The 13,004-nt window shown below is 59.5% G+C and overlaps 4 protein-coding genes and 1 pseudogene across 4 annotated transcripts in view; 2 read left to right on the top strand and 3 right to left on the bottom strand.

Annotated features, from left to right (window-relative positions):
• Positions 1-974, bottom strand: part of ACA1_212860 (uncharacterized protein) — a gene marked incomplete at both ends in the record, with an annotated part of 1,147 nt that extends 173 nt beyond the window's left edge. Inside the window, 2 exons of the mRNA XM_004336994.1 lie at positions 38-602; positions 710-974. Of these exons, the coding sequence (XP_004337042.1) occupies positions 38-602; positions 710-974 (830 nt within the window). The remainder of the gene's footprint in view (positions 1-37; positions 603-709) is intronic.
• A 340-nt stretch (positions 975-1,314) lies between these two features.
• On the bottom strand, positions 1,315-4,374 carry ACA1_212850 (annotated as a pseudogene).
• Positions 4,375-4,983: 609 nt separating this feature from the next.
• ACA1_212840 (CROP protein) lies at positions 4,984-6,216 on the bottom strand (the record flags this gene model as incomplete). Its single annotated transcript, XM_004336993.1, has 1 exon — positions 4,984-6,216. One exon carries the CDS (start codon positions 6,214-6,216, stop codon positions 4,984-4,986), a length of 1,233 nt encoding a protein of 410 aa, XP_004337041.1.
• Positions 6,217-6,433: 217 nt separating this feature from the next.
• On the top strand, positions 6,434-10,349 carry ACA1_212830 (Protein-tyrosine-phosphatase; the record flags this gene model as incomplete). The annotated part of the gene is made up of 16 exons (XM_004336992.1): positions 6,434-6,466; positions 6,558-6,602; positions 6,677-6,698; positions 6,773-6,852; positions 6,937-7,029; positions 7,120-7,314; positions 7,387-7,457; positions 7,571-7,652; positions 7,718-7,836; positions 7,960-8,038; positions 8,134-8,189; positions 8,292-8,449; positions 8,554-9,569; positions 9,655-9,751; positions 9,884-9,944; positions 10,043-10,349. The coding sequence occupies 16 exons, from the start codon at positions 6,434-6,436 to the stop codon at positions 10,347-10,349; spliced, it is 2,514 nt and encodes an 837-aa protein (XP_004337040.1).
• A 102-nt stretch (positions 10,350-10,451) lies between these two features.
• ACA1_212820 (uncharacterized protein) lies at positions 10,452-12,507 on the top strand (the record flags this gene model as incomplete). The annotated part of the gene is made up of 9 exons (XM_004336991.1): positions 10,452-10,499; positions 10,554-10,749; positions 10,874-11,048; positions 11,131-11,419; positions 11,535-11,675; positions 11,913-11,977; positions 12,069-12,165; positions 12,246-12,313; positions 12,411-12,507. 9 exons carry the CDS (start codon positions 10,452-10,454, stop codon positions 12,505-12,507), a joined length of 1,176 nt encoding a protein of 391 aa, XP_004337039.1.
• Between the last annotated feature and the right edge of the window lie 497 nt (positions 12,508-13,004).

Here is a 13,004-nt window from a genome sequence, read left to right as displayed (position 1 = left end):
GGAAAAGAACGAAGACGACGAAGAAAGCGAAGAGAACGGAGACGACGAATAGCCCGGTGGTGGTGGTGCCATGGAGGGCTGTGACATGGACCACATGCGCGTAAGGAGCCCCTGGCTCGAGGGGAAAGGCGACGGCAGCGGCGACGGGAGCGGCGGCGACCCCACCGACACGAACGGCGCCGAGTTGAAGAGGTCGGCCAGCTCCTGCCAGCTGGCGCTCAGGCGCCTGGCCGGCCCTATTCCTCCGTCGGAGCCGTAGTAGGCCGTCATGGCCGCCGAGGCGCCTTCGAACTGCGATTGGAGGTGTTGGTGGAGGAGCTGATGCGGCGACGATTGGTTGTGGTTGTGGTGGTGATGGTGGTGGAGCGCGTCGATGCGGTGGTCGGTAGTGGTCTGGCGCTTGGTGAGGTCGGCCACCTGCGCGCTGAGAGTGGTGTAGGCCGAGCGCATCTCGCGCAGCTCGTGCAGAATGGCCCGCATCACGTCCGGTTCGGCGGGCTGCCCTCCACCACCACCGCCGGGCGCCGTGGTCGCAACCTGCTGCGGCAGCGGCGGCGACGACGACTGCTGGCCAGACCCCTGCGGCGCTCCATCCCACAACCCTGTCCACGTGCCACATGCGTGCGTGTGCGGTCGTGCGTGTGTGTGCGGCGTGTGCGGCGTGTGTCAGAGCAAAGCCAGATATACAACAGCGGCGAGCCGGGCGCACCGGTTGGGTCATCCGCTGGCGAGGCCCAGGCCTGTTGTGGAAGTGGCGTGGACGCCGCTGCCGGCTGGGGTCCGGCGAAGGGCACAGGCGGCGGGACCAGGAGGGACCCAGGCTCGGCCCGGGCTCGCTTGGGTGCCGGGTAGAGCACTGTGGGTGGAGTGGGGGTGGCGAGGGCTGTTGGGGCGGTGGTGGACCTGCGCTTGCGGCAGGCGCCGGGCGGTCGGCCCCGCTTGCGCGGCGCGTCGGTCGGGTCGCAGCAGTTCATGGCCAGGCCAGGCCCGGCCTCGACGCAGCGCCGACACGGCCGTTGGCGGTCGCACGACAGGTGGCGGCTCTGGCACTGTGCACAGGGCCGCCCCACCGTACTCGTCGTTGCCGTGGTGGTCGGGGAGGTAGTATTGCCCTGCTGAACGTCCATCTTCTTGCCTTCTCCAAGACGCTGTTTCTTCTTCGTTCAATTCTATCTAATTGATCCCAACGTTGAATGCATGAAGATGGCGAGATAGAAACATCATGGTGTTGACAAACAGGCGAGAAAAGGCGCGATTGGTCCCCGCGGCGGGGAATGCACGGAATGCTCCCGACAAACACAGCGTATCCTTTTATTAGGACTTGGGCTTGTTGAGGAAGCGGAGCGAGAGGTAGGCCAGAAAGCGCGTGATGACGATCATCCCCACGATGAACATGATCTGCATCCAAACGCGAGACCAATGTGAGCCACCACCGGACTCGCAATCTCTACACAGACACGCACGGACGAAAGAGTTGTGTACGTACGTCGCCCCAGATATTGGTCTCCACGCCGAGTTGGTTGAGGACGTCGTCGCCCGTGATCGGGTTGACGGTGTACAGCGACGGCGATGATGGCGTGAAGGTCTGATCGCCCACGTCGAACTCGTTGAGCAGCAAGAGCTCGAAGGCGTACTTCATGAACGATATCCAGCGCGCCCACCGTGTCCACGGCCGCAGGTTCTCCTGTCTGATGAAGAAGCCGCCGAGCATCACCGAGCTCAGCACGACAATGATCGACAGGGTGATGGCCTTCTGGACGTCGAGGACTGTGGCCCCGATGAACAGACCGAAACCGCTGCCCATCAGCGCGAACAGGCACACATAAATTATGTAGAGAATGAAGCACTCGGCCTTGGGCGCTAGCCCCACCTGCGCACACGACGGACACAGAACGTATGAGGTCACACACACACACACACCGCACACCACAGTACGTTGAGGAACACACACACACACCATGCGCGCACACGCAACCGCACGCAAAAGTGGGGGAGGTGTAAGTGTACCATCCAGTAGGTGATACAGGCAAAGGCGATGGGTAGGACGAGCTCGAGGGGGGTCTCGGCGAAAATCTTGCCCATGAAGTAGCCCGACATGCGGTACGACCCCGTTGCTCTCTCCTTGTTGAGCACGGCTCTCTCGGGAGGAACTGTGCGCGGTCACCGTGTGTGTGGTGTGTAGTAGTAGTGTGGCGGTGGTGTGCTATGTGGTGAGTCCAGCTTCCGTGATATTGCCGCGTTCGACCGTTTTGGGAGAGAGCGTACAGGCGTAGAGCGCGTTGAACCAGGTCTGCAGAATCCAGAACATGGTGCTGAAGAACAAAAAACCTAGTAACAGGAAGAACCCTCGAGTGAGCGATGCCTCACGCCGCTGCCGCTCTGTAATGAGACATACCTGTGCGGTCTGGAATTTGAGCCTCTGCAGCCCACACGACAGATCAATGTGTCAGCTTGATATGGGTGGTGGCGGCGGCGGCGGCGGATTAAGGCGCAGGGGTACCGGTGGTGTCCCTCCGAATCCATAGAAGACCGGCCAGGACGGAGATGAAGATGATCTGCATGATGCGGTTCCATCCCAACAGATCGCCCTTCCGCTGGATGAAGCTGCGCTTGGTCAGCACGAAGGTCTGCTGGTAGAGCGGCGTGGGAAACTTCTTGCCGTGCTTCATGTCCTCGAGCGACGCCTTGGCCAGCTCGTCGACCTCCGGCGATGGTCCCTGACCAGCGGCCTCCTCCTGCTTCTTCCTCTCATTCTCGGCGTAGGCGTCGATGAGCAGCTGTCGTACCGTGCGACCGTCCTTGATCTTCTGCGACGAACTCACAACCTCCACTACGTGTGTGCACTTCAGAAAGTCAGATCATGGCTTGTGTGGTGTGTGTGTGTGTTTTGCGCGTGTGTGTGTGTGTGTGTGCGCGTGTGTGCGTGTGTGCGTGCGTACGGTCACGTCTGTGAGCGTGCCTGTGACTATGTCAGTGTGCGGGTATGTGCGTGTGGTGAGCGACGTACGCGCAAAGTCAGCGGGGTTGTATGTTGACGGCGCGTGGAGGCCGAGGGAGTTGAAGTAGCTCATGATCTCCTGCGCGCTACCCGAGTAGACCACCCAGCCGCCCTCTGCCAGCAGCAGGACCCTGTCGAACATCATGAACATGGCTGAGGAGGGCTGGTGGATGGTCGTCACTACCGTGTGCCCGCTCTTGGCCAGCGTCTTGAGCGACACGATGAGCCCGAGAGACGTAGCGGCGTCGAGGCCCGACGTAGGCTCGTCCAGGAATATCAGCGCAGGATTGCTCACGATCTCTGTCGCTATGTTCGTTCGCTTGCGCTCTCCGCCCGACACGCCCCTCTGTTGATGGGTGTCAGTGTCGGTGTGGGCGGTGGTGTGAATCTCGACAGAGAGAGAGAGAGAGAAAGAGTGGCGGAGGGCCGTACCACCCAGGCGCCGCCGACGATGGTGTTGGCGCAGCGCTGGAGCCCCATTTCGGTAAGCAAGTCCTCGACCTTGGCCCGCTTCTCCCTCCAGGGCATCTTCTTGGGCAGCTTGAGGTAGGCCGCGTCGCGCACCGTGTTGCGGACGGTGATCCTGGGGAAGAAGATGTCGTCCTGCAGCACGTAGGCCATTCGACGTTTGAAACGGCGGCCCTTGACCACCTCCCCATTCACAAGCATCGTGCCCGTCACGTTGGTCTTGATGCGTTGCGCCAGCACGTTGAGCAAGGTCGTCTGTTTCACAGCGCACGCACACCACACACACACACACACATGCACGCACATGCACACACACACCACAATCATGCGTGCAGCAGAGAGAGTGAGATCAGCAAGGACAAGAAGGAGCACAGGAATGTGTTAGTGAGATGAACCTTGCCCGAGCCCGTGGGACCCATGATGGCGACGACCTGACCGGCGTAGATTTTGCCGGAGACGTGGTTGAGGATGGGGATCTCCTTCTTCGGCCTGAACACGTTGGTGACCATGCTCGGGATGGGCAGCTTGAAGAGCAGCCTGAGCAGGATGCTCTTGGGCGGCAGCGGCACCATCACCTTGTAGTTGATGTCGTGCCACTCGAGGCTGAGCCGCCATCTGGGCGTCTGCGACGAGAACGGCACCGGCTGGTGGATCTTGGCGTACTTGGACACGACATCGCCCAGCTCCTCTCCGCTCACGCCAAAGAGCTCCTCAGCCTGGGCCATGTCGCGGTCCTCCTCGGCGAGCACGTCATCATGCGGCGGACGGCGGCCTCGTCCGCGACGATCCTCCTCTTCCTCTTCCTCCTCCTCCTTTCCCAGTCCCTCTCCCTCTTCTTCCTCCTCCTCCTCCTCCTCTCCTCCGCCTTCGTCTCGAACGCGTTCCTTGACTTCATCAAGCTGGTCCATCTAGGCCTTGTGAGTGTACGTGGTGTGCATATATAGGTGTGGTGAGGGTGCAATTATCGATTAGAGAGCAAATGTTGAGGCTCTGGCTGAGCAGGCTGGATGATGGCTGCTCTGTCGGCCAACAGGCAGACAAATAATGGGTGGAATTTCCGATTGCGTAAGCAAAGTGGCCTAACTTTAGAGTCCCTCAACGCACTTCTTTGTTTTCGCCCTCTTCGCTCCTCTTCAACTAACTCTGAGAGCACGGCCGCGGGAGTGGGCAGTCGTCACTTGCCTGAGAGGGAACACGCGCGCTCGTCGCAGGCCCACAACACGACACGACACACAACACGACACAGAAGCAACGCACGCACGCGAAAAAGAAGAGGGGCGATGCCTGATTTGGAATCGGCGTGCGGCAGTGAGTTGTAGTACACGGCTTACACTTGTTGTGCAGTTTATTTAGTGTTGGTCGGCGCCAGTCCGTCCGTCAGCTGTTTTAGTCCATCAGTGCACACTGCTGTTCTCGTTGGTGTGTTTGTGTTTGTGTGGTGTTTGCGTGAATCGCGTACGTTGAAGGCCTGCCGCGCTCGCGCTCGTGTGTGCATGTCAGTCAGCTTGCGGTCTCGCTCATTCCTCGGCGCGACGACGCTTCCGCTCGGCCTCGTCGCCGTCCGGACCGGGACCGACGCTGGCGGCCGACGACGTCGAGTCCTTCAGGCCCGCCGACGACTCTCTCGAGTGCTCCCTCTCCCTCTTCCTCGCGCCGCCGTACTCCTCTTCCTCTCCCCGCCTCCTGCTGCTGCTTTCGCCATCCCGATCTCTGTAGTAGTCTCTATCTCGGTCCCGCCTGTCTCTGCTGTCCCTCTCCCTATCCCTGTCTCGGTCCCTGTACTCCCTGTAGTCGCGGCTGTAGTCTCGGTCTCGGTCCCTGTCTCGATAGTCGCGACCGCTGGAGCGGCCGCTGTCGCTGCGGTAGTCGTCGCGCCCCGAGCGGCTGTCCCTACGTACGCCTCGAGACGAGGAGGAGGAGGAGTAGGAGTCGCGCCCCGAGCGGCTGTCGCCTCGATCGCGGCCGCCGCGCTGCAGGTCTCGATCGTCCCTGATGATGATTCGCGATGCGGAGCCTCCCTCCTCGAGAATCTTCTTGCGCTTCTCGGCGAGGATGGTGCGGATGGCGTCGAAGCCCTGGTGCTGCTTGCCGTCGTTGTGCGATTTGATGCGATCATCGGTGTCGCCAACGACCAAGAACGCGCCGCAGACCTCGCACACCTTGAGCCGCTTCTCCTGCTGCTGCGCCGACAGGGCCGCACCGCCGGGACCGCTGATGCCCTTCTTGATGGCCTCCTGCTCGGCCTTGAGCTTGAGGATCTGGAGCTCGAGGCTCTGCGCCTCCTGAAGCCTGCCCGCCGCACCGAGATCCTCCATCTGTCGAAGAAGCATCTCGATCTGTTCGCTGATGGCGTCCATTTTCTCCATCTTGTCGGGCGTCAGAGGATTCTCGTGATCTTGGAGAGACAATCGCTGGTGCCCCCGATCGATTCTCTTGTCGAGGTCCGAGACCATCTTCTGCATGAAGGCGATGAAGTCTCTCTCGAAGGGGTACTTGGTCATCTTCTCCTCGAACGGCACTTCGTCGTACTGGGCCTTGATGTCGTCATCATGAAGGTTCGTGCACGGACCGAGATCGCTCTTGGTGTTGGTGAAGAGCTCGTGGGGGCAGAGGCCGCAAATGTAGAACTTGCACACCTTATCATCAGAGAAATGCATCTGCCGATTCGTCTTCTGATCCGGCAGCAGATCGCGGTCGCCGCCCATCAGCTGATCCAAAATAGAGCGAAAGCTATCGTACTTGGACGACATCTTTGATCTCTCTCCTCGAGCAGCCTCCTATCCTTCTGTTCTTCTACACACTGCAAAATCCACAAACGTGGGGTGGCCGGTTATTTCTCGCCAACAGAATATTCTTTGCTTTTTTATTTTTAAATCGAAAAATTGGAATAATTAGAAAAAGGAACAGAAAGCGGCTTGTTCGAACAATTTTGATTTATTGTAATATATTTTGTTAGTACTTCTTGGCATGGAGGAGTTCGGCAAGAAGGCCCTCACCACGGTACGCCCGCCCGCTTCCAACCTCCCCCCGGGCCGGTCTCCGGCACCGCGTGCCATTGCTCACTCATGCCCCCGGGGCGTGCCGCCTGCAGCTGCGAACGCTGGCCTCAGGCGACAAGTACAGACTCGAAAAAGATGTACGCCGCCTACTCGAGTTACACGTGGCACTGTGACTCACCACTCCTCTATGCATTTTTCGGTGGCGACGTAGGAATTCGACCTCGACTTGACGTGTACGAGCGTCGGCGTTGTGTGTGGTGGTGGTGGTGGTGGTGGTGTGTGTATTGACCACGGCGTACATCTGCAGATGTCACGCATCGGGTGATTGCGATGGGCTTCCCCGCGGACAAGCTGGTGGAGCAGGCCTATCGCAACCACATCGACGAGGTGAGCTGTTGTCATGACAAACAATCCTTCTTCTGCTTGCTTGTCTCCAGAAAGAGTGTTCTCACCATGACCACTCTATCGTAGGTCGCCGACTTCTTCGAGTGCCATCACAGCAATCATTACATGATATTCAACCTCACCGAGAAGCACTACGACCCCGGCAAGTTTCGCAACAGGGTACTGCGCAACACGCACACGCACACGCACAACACGCAACACACACAGCTTCTGAAGCTGGCCTTGTGTTACAACGTTGCGAACGCACAGGTGCGGTTCTACGGGTGGCCCGACCACCATCCCCCACCGATGAGCCTGCTCCACGACGTCGTCAAGGCCGTGCACGAGTGGCTCGAAGAGGACCGCCTCAACGTAGCGGCCATTCACTGCAAAGCTGGCCTGGGGCGAACGGGGACAGTGATCAGCAGCTACTTTCTCTATGCCGGGTTCATCACCGCACCCGAGGTGCGTCGCGTCACTGCTGGCTCTCTTCGTGTGGAGCCTCTCCCTGTACACATGTCTCAACGCTGCACATAGGAATCGATGGAGTTCTTCGGCGCGTCGCGCTCGCAGTCTGCTCGAGGCGTCAAGGTGCCCTCGCAGCGAAGGTCCGTCTCTCAGGCTCGCTTTGTGTGCCCCCCCCCTTCTCTCAACTTTCTCACCACTTTCTCACCACACGCGACCGCACGCACGCACGCACGCACGCACCACAATGCTGCAGGTGTGTCAACTACCTGCATCAAATCCTCACACAAACCAAGTCGCTCGACGTGGTCCATCGACCCAAGCGGCTCGTGCTAAAGGTTCGCACACGCGCTATATCCGCATGTGCGCGTGTGGCCAATGTTGGTGTGGTGCTATCAAACAGCGAATAGAGATGATGCCGGTGCCCGATGTCGACATGATCAAGGGTGGGTTCTGGCCCGTGGTCGAGCTCGTCGACATGCATCGCTTCCACTCGCCATTTTTCCTCAAGAAGGCCCACAGGTACAACACATGCCCTGCAATTTTTGTTGTATTTCATGCTATATTTATAATCTATTTTTATATATTGTTAGATACATCACTGGTACAAGCTGACTGTAATCGTGTGTGTTCTCTTCTTCACAGAATGTATTCAGGCAGGAAGGGTGATTCGAGCATCGTGATGGACCTCAACGTGCCTATTGCCGGGGATGTGCTCATTCGGGTGCGCCGGCCTCGTCATGATAGCCACCATGGGCGCGCCTTTCAAAGTGTTTCTCACAATGGTCATATTTTTATTCATTTATGTAATTTATGCAGGTCTACCACTTTCAGGACCTTCTGATCGGCAAGTCGTACCCACGACTCATCTTCAGGTATGTACACATTTCCCTATTTGCCGCCATCAAGTCAGATCCTCACTGTGTGTGTGTGTGTGTGTGTGTGTGTGTGTGTGTGCGCGCGCGCGTGTGTCACAGATATGGCTTCCACACATCGTTCGTGGAGGAGAACCGGTTGATGATCCCCATGACCGAGCTGGACGGCGCCGGCCATGGCCAGTTCTCGTCCGACAGCTTTCCCTCCAACTTCGTGCTCCTCAACACCTTCGCCGAAGCCACTCCCCAGCCTCAACCCGGTATACACCCGCCGCCGCTTGTTCGCTGCACCTGCCACATCAGCGCTGATGGACCTTCCTTCGTGTCGTGTGCGTGCTGTGTGGTGTGTGTGTGGTGTGTGTAGACCTCGAAGTGGGAGCACAAGGCGGTATGGCGGCCCGGCGAATGCCTCTATCTCCGCCGCATCGGCTGCTGATTCCCGGCGCGGCGAGCCCCTATTCGAGCGGCGGCAAACCGAGCGAGGCCGAAGCCGAAGCCGAAGACAGCGGCAGCGACGAGGAGGAGCGGGAGCTCAAGGCCGCCCTCCGCATGGCGCGCCTGGAAGACGACCGGCACCGCAAAGAGGAGAAGCGGCGGTCGCGCCAGGCCATCAACTTGAACCGCCGATCACAGCAGCAGCAGCAGCAGCTGCCGCCACCGCCGTGGGACGCCTCGTTCTGCTCGCCGATGCCGCATCGACCTCTGCTGCTTCACCGCCCAAGCGGCCCGGCGCCATCCGCGCAGCAGCAGAACCCACCACATCAGCAGCCGCGCGAGCTGCCGCACATGGTGCCGTTATCGCAGCAGCGCCCACAGCCGGTCAACCATCAGCCGCCACCGGCGGCGGCGGCCTACAACCCCTTCCACGGCCCTCACCAGGCCCAGGCCCCGTCGCATCAGCCCCAGCACCAGCCGCTGCGGCCCTCCGACGCTGCGCAGAGCCGGGCGGACGGCCAGGCCTCAGCGCTGCATCCGTTCTTCGACCAGCTGCTACCGGCGCCGGCGCCAGGCGGAGGCAGCTCGGCCACGGCCGCCGGCTCGGGTGCGGCTGCTCGGCCGCAGCCCATTCGCATTGCCTGCCAATCACCCCGCAGACGCACGCCTTCGCCCTCGCCCTCGCCGGTCGACTCGTTAGCGCAGCTGATGGCGCCATCGCCGGCGCCCACGCTTCCCCCACCCGCGCACTCGCCGGCAGCTGCGCCGCCGCCACTGCAGCAGCCGATGGGCGCAACTCCGCCACCACAGCAGCAGCCACCACTATCGCAGTTCTTCGCACCACCACAGATGAACCAGCACCCGCACCCGCACCCGCCCCACCACCAGAATCACCCACCAGCGCCAGCGCATGATCTTCTCCGCTTCCCCTCCAGCCCGCACCTCGTATGACTCTCCCCGTGTGTGCGTGTGTGTCGTGCTGTGTGCCGTTGTTGCGAACGCTGACTCGGGGGGCTTGGTTGCCGTGCAGGTTTCTCTCAATTTTCCGAGCCCGGGTGCTGAGCGAAGGCAGGGCCAGGACGCCCAGCAGCAGCAGCAGCGGTATCTGAACGAGCTCATCGCTCCCGGTACGCTCCAACCCCCCCCCCCAAATTCACGCGCTGCTGGCCTTGTGCTGCCAGTTCGTTCTGACCCCACGCCGTCGTCGGCATTGCCATTATCATCATTAGCGGGAGTTCATCCTCCGGCAGCGAGCCCAGTACCACCGCCCGCCTGGGATCACCCGCCACACGCCGTCAGCGTCTGGGCGCAGCGACAAATGTACACCACACGCTTTCCCACATTCACACGCACGCACGCACCGCACACGCACGCACCGCACACGCACAAGTCGGGCTCACGACTGAGGTGGTGTTCAGGGAGGAGCAGAGGGAGTGGCGGCGCCTCTCCGGCGGACCGGAGCCGCCCTATCACCGCCTCCAGGTGCCGTGCGCGCTTCCCTCGCCGTCGCCCCTAGCCGCCACCCCGCCGCACTTCCAGCCCGTGGCCTTCCCGGCCGGCGCCCAGCCCCCCGTCTTCGCCGCCGCTGCCACACCAACTGGGCCAGCACGAGGGCCGCACCACCACCATCACCACCAGCAGCCACAGCTGCTGTCCCCTTCGGCCTACCTGCCCTCCTCTTCTCCTGGTGTTTCCCTCCACCACCACCACCACAGCTTGGGTTAGGCACTAAATAAGAAAAGAGTTGCATTATTCCTGCTTTGTGTGTCAAAAAAACATAGGTCTCATGCACCCAACACCTGGAACCAAAAACACCCCGTGGAGAACATGGAGACGAGGAAGCAGCACCCCACGAGTGCGAGGGGGGTGGGCAGGGTGCGTTTTCTGGTCCTCCTCCTTGCGGCCGCATTCATCGTGTGGCTCAGCCAGGTCTCGGACCTGGTGGCGCCACCTCAGCCCACGAGCGAAGGTGCTGCCGAGACACACTCACCGGTGGCGTGGGACGAGCTGCTGCACGCCAGCGAACCCTGCGCCTCAGGCATCAATGTGCTGTGGATCCTGTCCAACCCACACGACACGTGGGGCTCCTCCCTTTGGAGCGGCTGGGAGATAGCCGAAGCCATCAGTAAGTCTTTCTTTTTATTTTTAATTCAAAATTTAATTGCCCTTTTAAAATTATTTATTATTAGTTTTATTATTATTATTTATTGTTGATTGGATTTCTTAATCTGTGGTCTGCCCCCCTCCAGCCAAATATTTCCCAGATGTCGTGTGCCTTCCGCTGTCGGAGTACCAGATCACGGCCAAGAGCGACGAGCAGCTGCTGGACACCTTCATCGAGGCCGGGCAGCGTAAGGAGAAGCGCTCTCTAGACCTCTGCCTCTTCCTGAAAATCGAGTCAGTCGCCGACCACCTACTAAAAAGGTGCCTGTTCTGTTTAATTTATTTTTAAATATGTACATTTTGATTTGTAATTTTTATATTTATTTATTTGTCTTTCTCGCAGGTGTCTGGAGATGGGGGCGGCGAGGGCCATTCTGTGGGTGGACGGCCACCCGCACTTGCTGCGAAGCAAAACCGACGGCCGCGCCGAAACGGCCAAGAGCCCGTTCGACTACCACATCCAGGTCAACACGATCCCGGCCCAGCACTACGAGGGCGCGATGACGGGCACCCAGTGGATGATCCCGCAGCACAACTCCAACCTGCACGGCCTACGGCACAACGCGTCGGCCCCGGTGCGCGTCATCGGCTGGCAGGGCTCCAAAATGAACCGCATGGCGCCGTTGATCAGAGTACGTGCTGCCACGGCACGCACCATCGCACACGCACGCGATACATGGCAAGACACACACACACACACACACACACACACACACGACCCAACACGACTCATGACACGACGCGCAGGATACGATCACGGCGTGGGCGACGGAGAGGGGCATGGAGTTTCGGGAGTTCTTCTACAAGGGCACGCCGGCCTCCCGCGAATATCTCCTGGAGGAGCGCGACCAGGCCTTCAGAGACACCGTCGATGCAGTGGACATCATGGTCATCTTTCCCTCGGGTACGCCACACAGCTCTCTCTCTCTCCTTTTGTTTGTTACCTTCGATCTCACACACACACACACACACACGACACACACACACACGACACACACACACACACACACACACACACACACACACACACACACACACACACACACACACACACACACACACACACACACACACACACACACACACACGACAGAGGCGAACACGTTCTACAAGCTGATCTACAAGCCGAACGCAAGGAACATTTTTCCGCTCTCCATGGGCATCCCCACGATCCTGTTCCCCTACGTCAGGTGCCCTACCTACCCTACAGCCATGCAGCTTCTTTTTGCCGCTCCCTAATTGGTGACCCACCCACCCGCGCTGATTGCAATCGTACAACAGTTACATCGAAGAGCTGCGGTGGGCTCACTATCCCGGGTTCGCATCGAGTCTGCCGGAGCTCATGCGATGGCTGGAGATTTTGACCACCAACACGCATGTACGTACATGTCTGCTCAAGCTTCTCTTGCTGCCGGCGTGAACGACTAAGTCCTTCGTGACCGGGCGGCGGTGGGAAAGGCACGAGAGAGTCTGTCGCGGTTGGGGATCCAGTTCACGGAGCATTTGTCTTTGGACAGAATCGCCAGGTATCCTCCCCTTCTCCACGCCACACAACCCTGATGTGGCCAAAACATGAGAGGACCCCTAATCACAACTCCAACACTCTTCTGGGTACTCGCGCAGGAAATGGGCGTTTCATCTACGGACGGCCCTCTGTGGCCGCAAGCCCTCCACCCCACCCCCACCAGAAGTGCCCCAACCAGCTCCAAGCCCCTCATGAGGGGAGGCTCATGAGCCCAGCCGTACAACTTGTTTGGGGGGTTGTCTATCGCCACCTTAAACTTCCTGAAAAAGTTAGAACTATTGTTTTCTTTTGGAAAACAAAAAAGAAAAAGAAAACAAATCAGGAATCCAAAGCATCAATTAGCGACAGCACATCCAGGAGGAAATGGGAGAGTCACTCGAAGAGATTGGTGAAAGGCTACGGCTTCTGCTGGAGCAGTACAAACAGGTAGAGCTCGCCCTGGGCCAAGATCCCCAGAATGAAGAGCTCCTCAACGCCCGAAAGGAATTCCTGGAGATCGTTACCCTAACCGAAGACCTCTACAACATCAAAAAAGCTGAATTGATGCCCCCCAGACCTACTGCCGCAGCACCACCACTGCCAGCGGCGCACGCTCCACCTCCACCCATGCCTACCTCGGCCTGGCCCGGTGCTGTAGCCGCAGGCCCATTCGCCGTGGGATCGCGCGTGCAGGCTATCTACCGTACCGATGG

Source organism: Acanthamoeba castellanii, assembly GCF_000313135.1.
Source record: "Acanthamoeba castellanii str. Neff unplaced genomic scaffold scf7180000084758, whole genome shotgun sequence".
In the NCBI taxonomy this organism is placed as follows: domain Eukaryota; phylum Discosea; order Longamoebia; family Acanthamoebidae; genus Acanthamoeba; species Acanthamoeba castellanii.
This window is presented reverse-complemented; position numbering and strand designations above follow the sequence as displayed.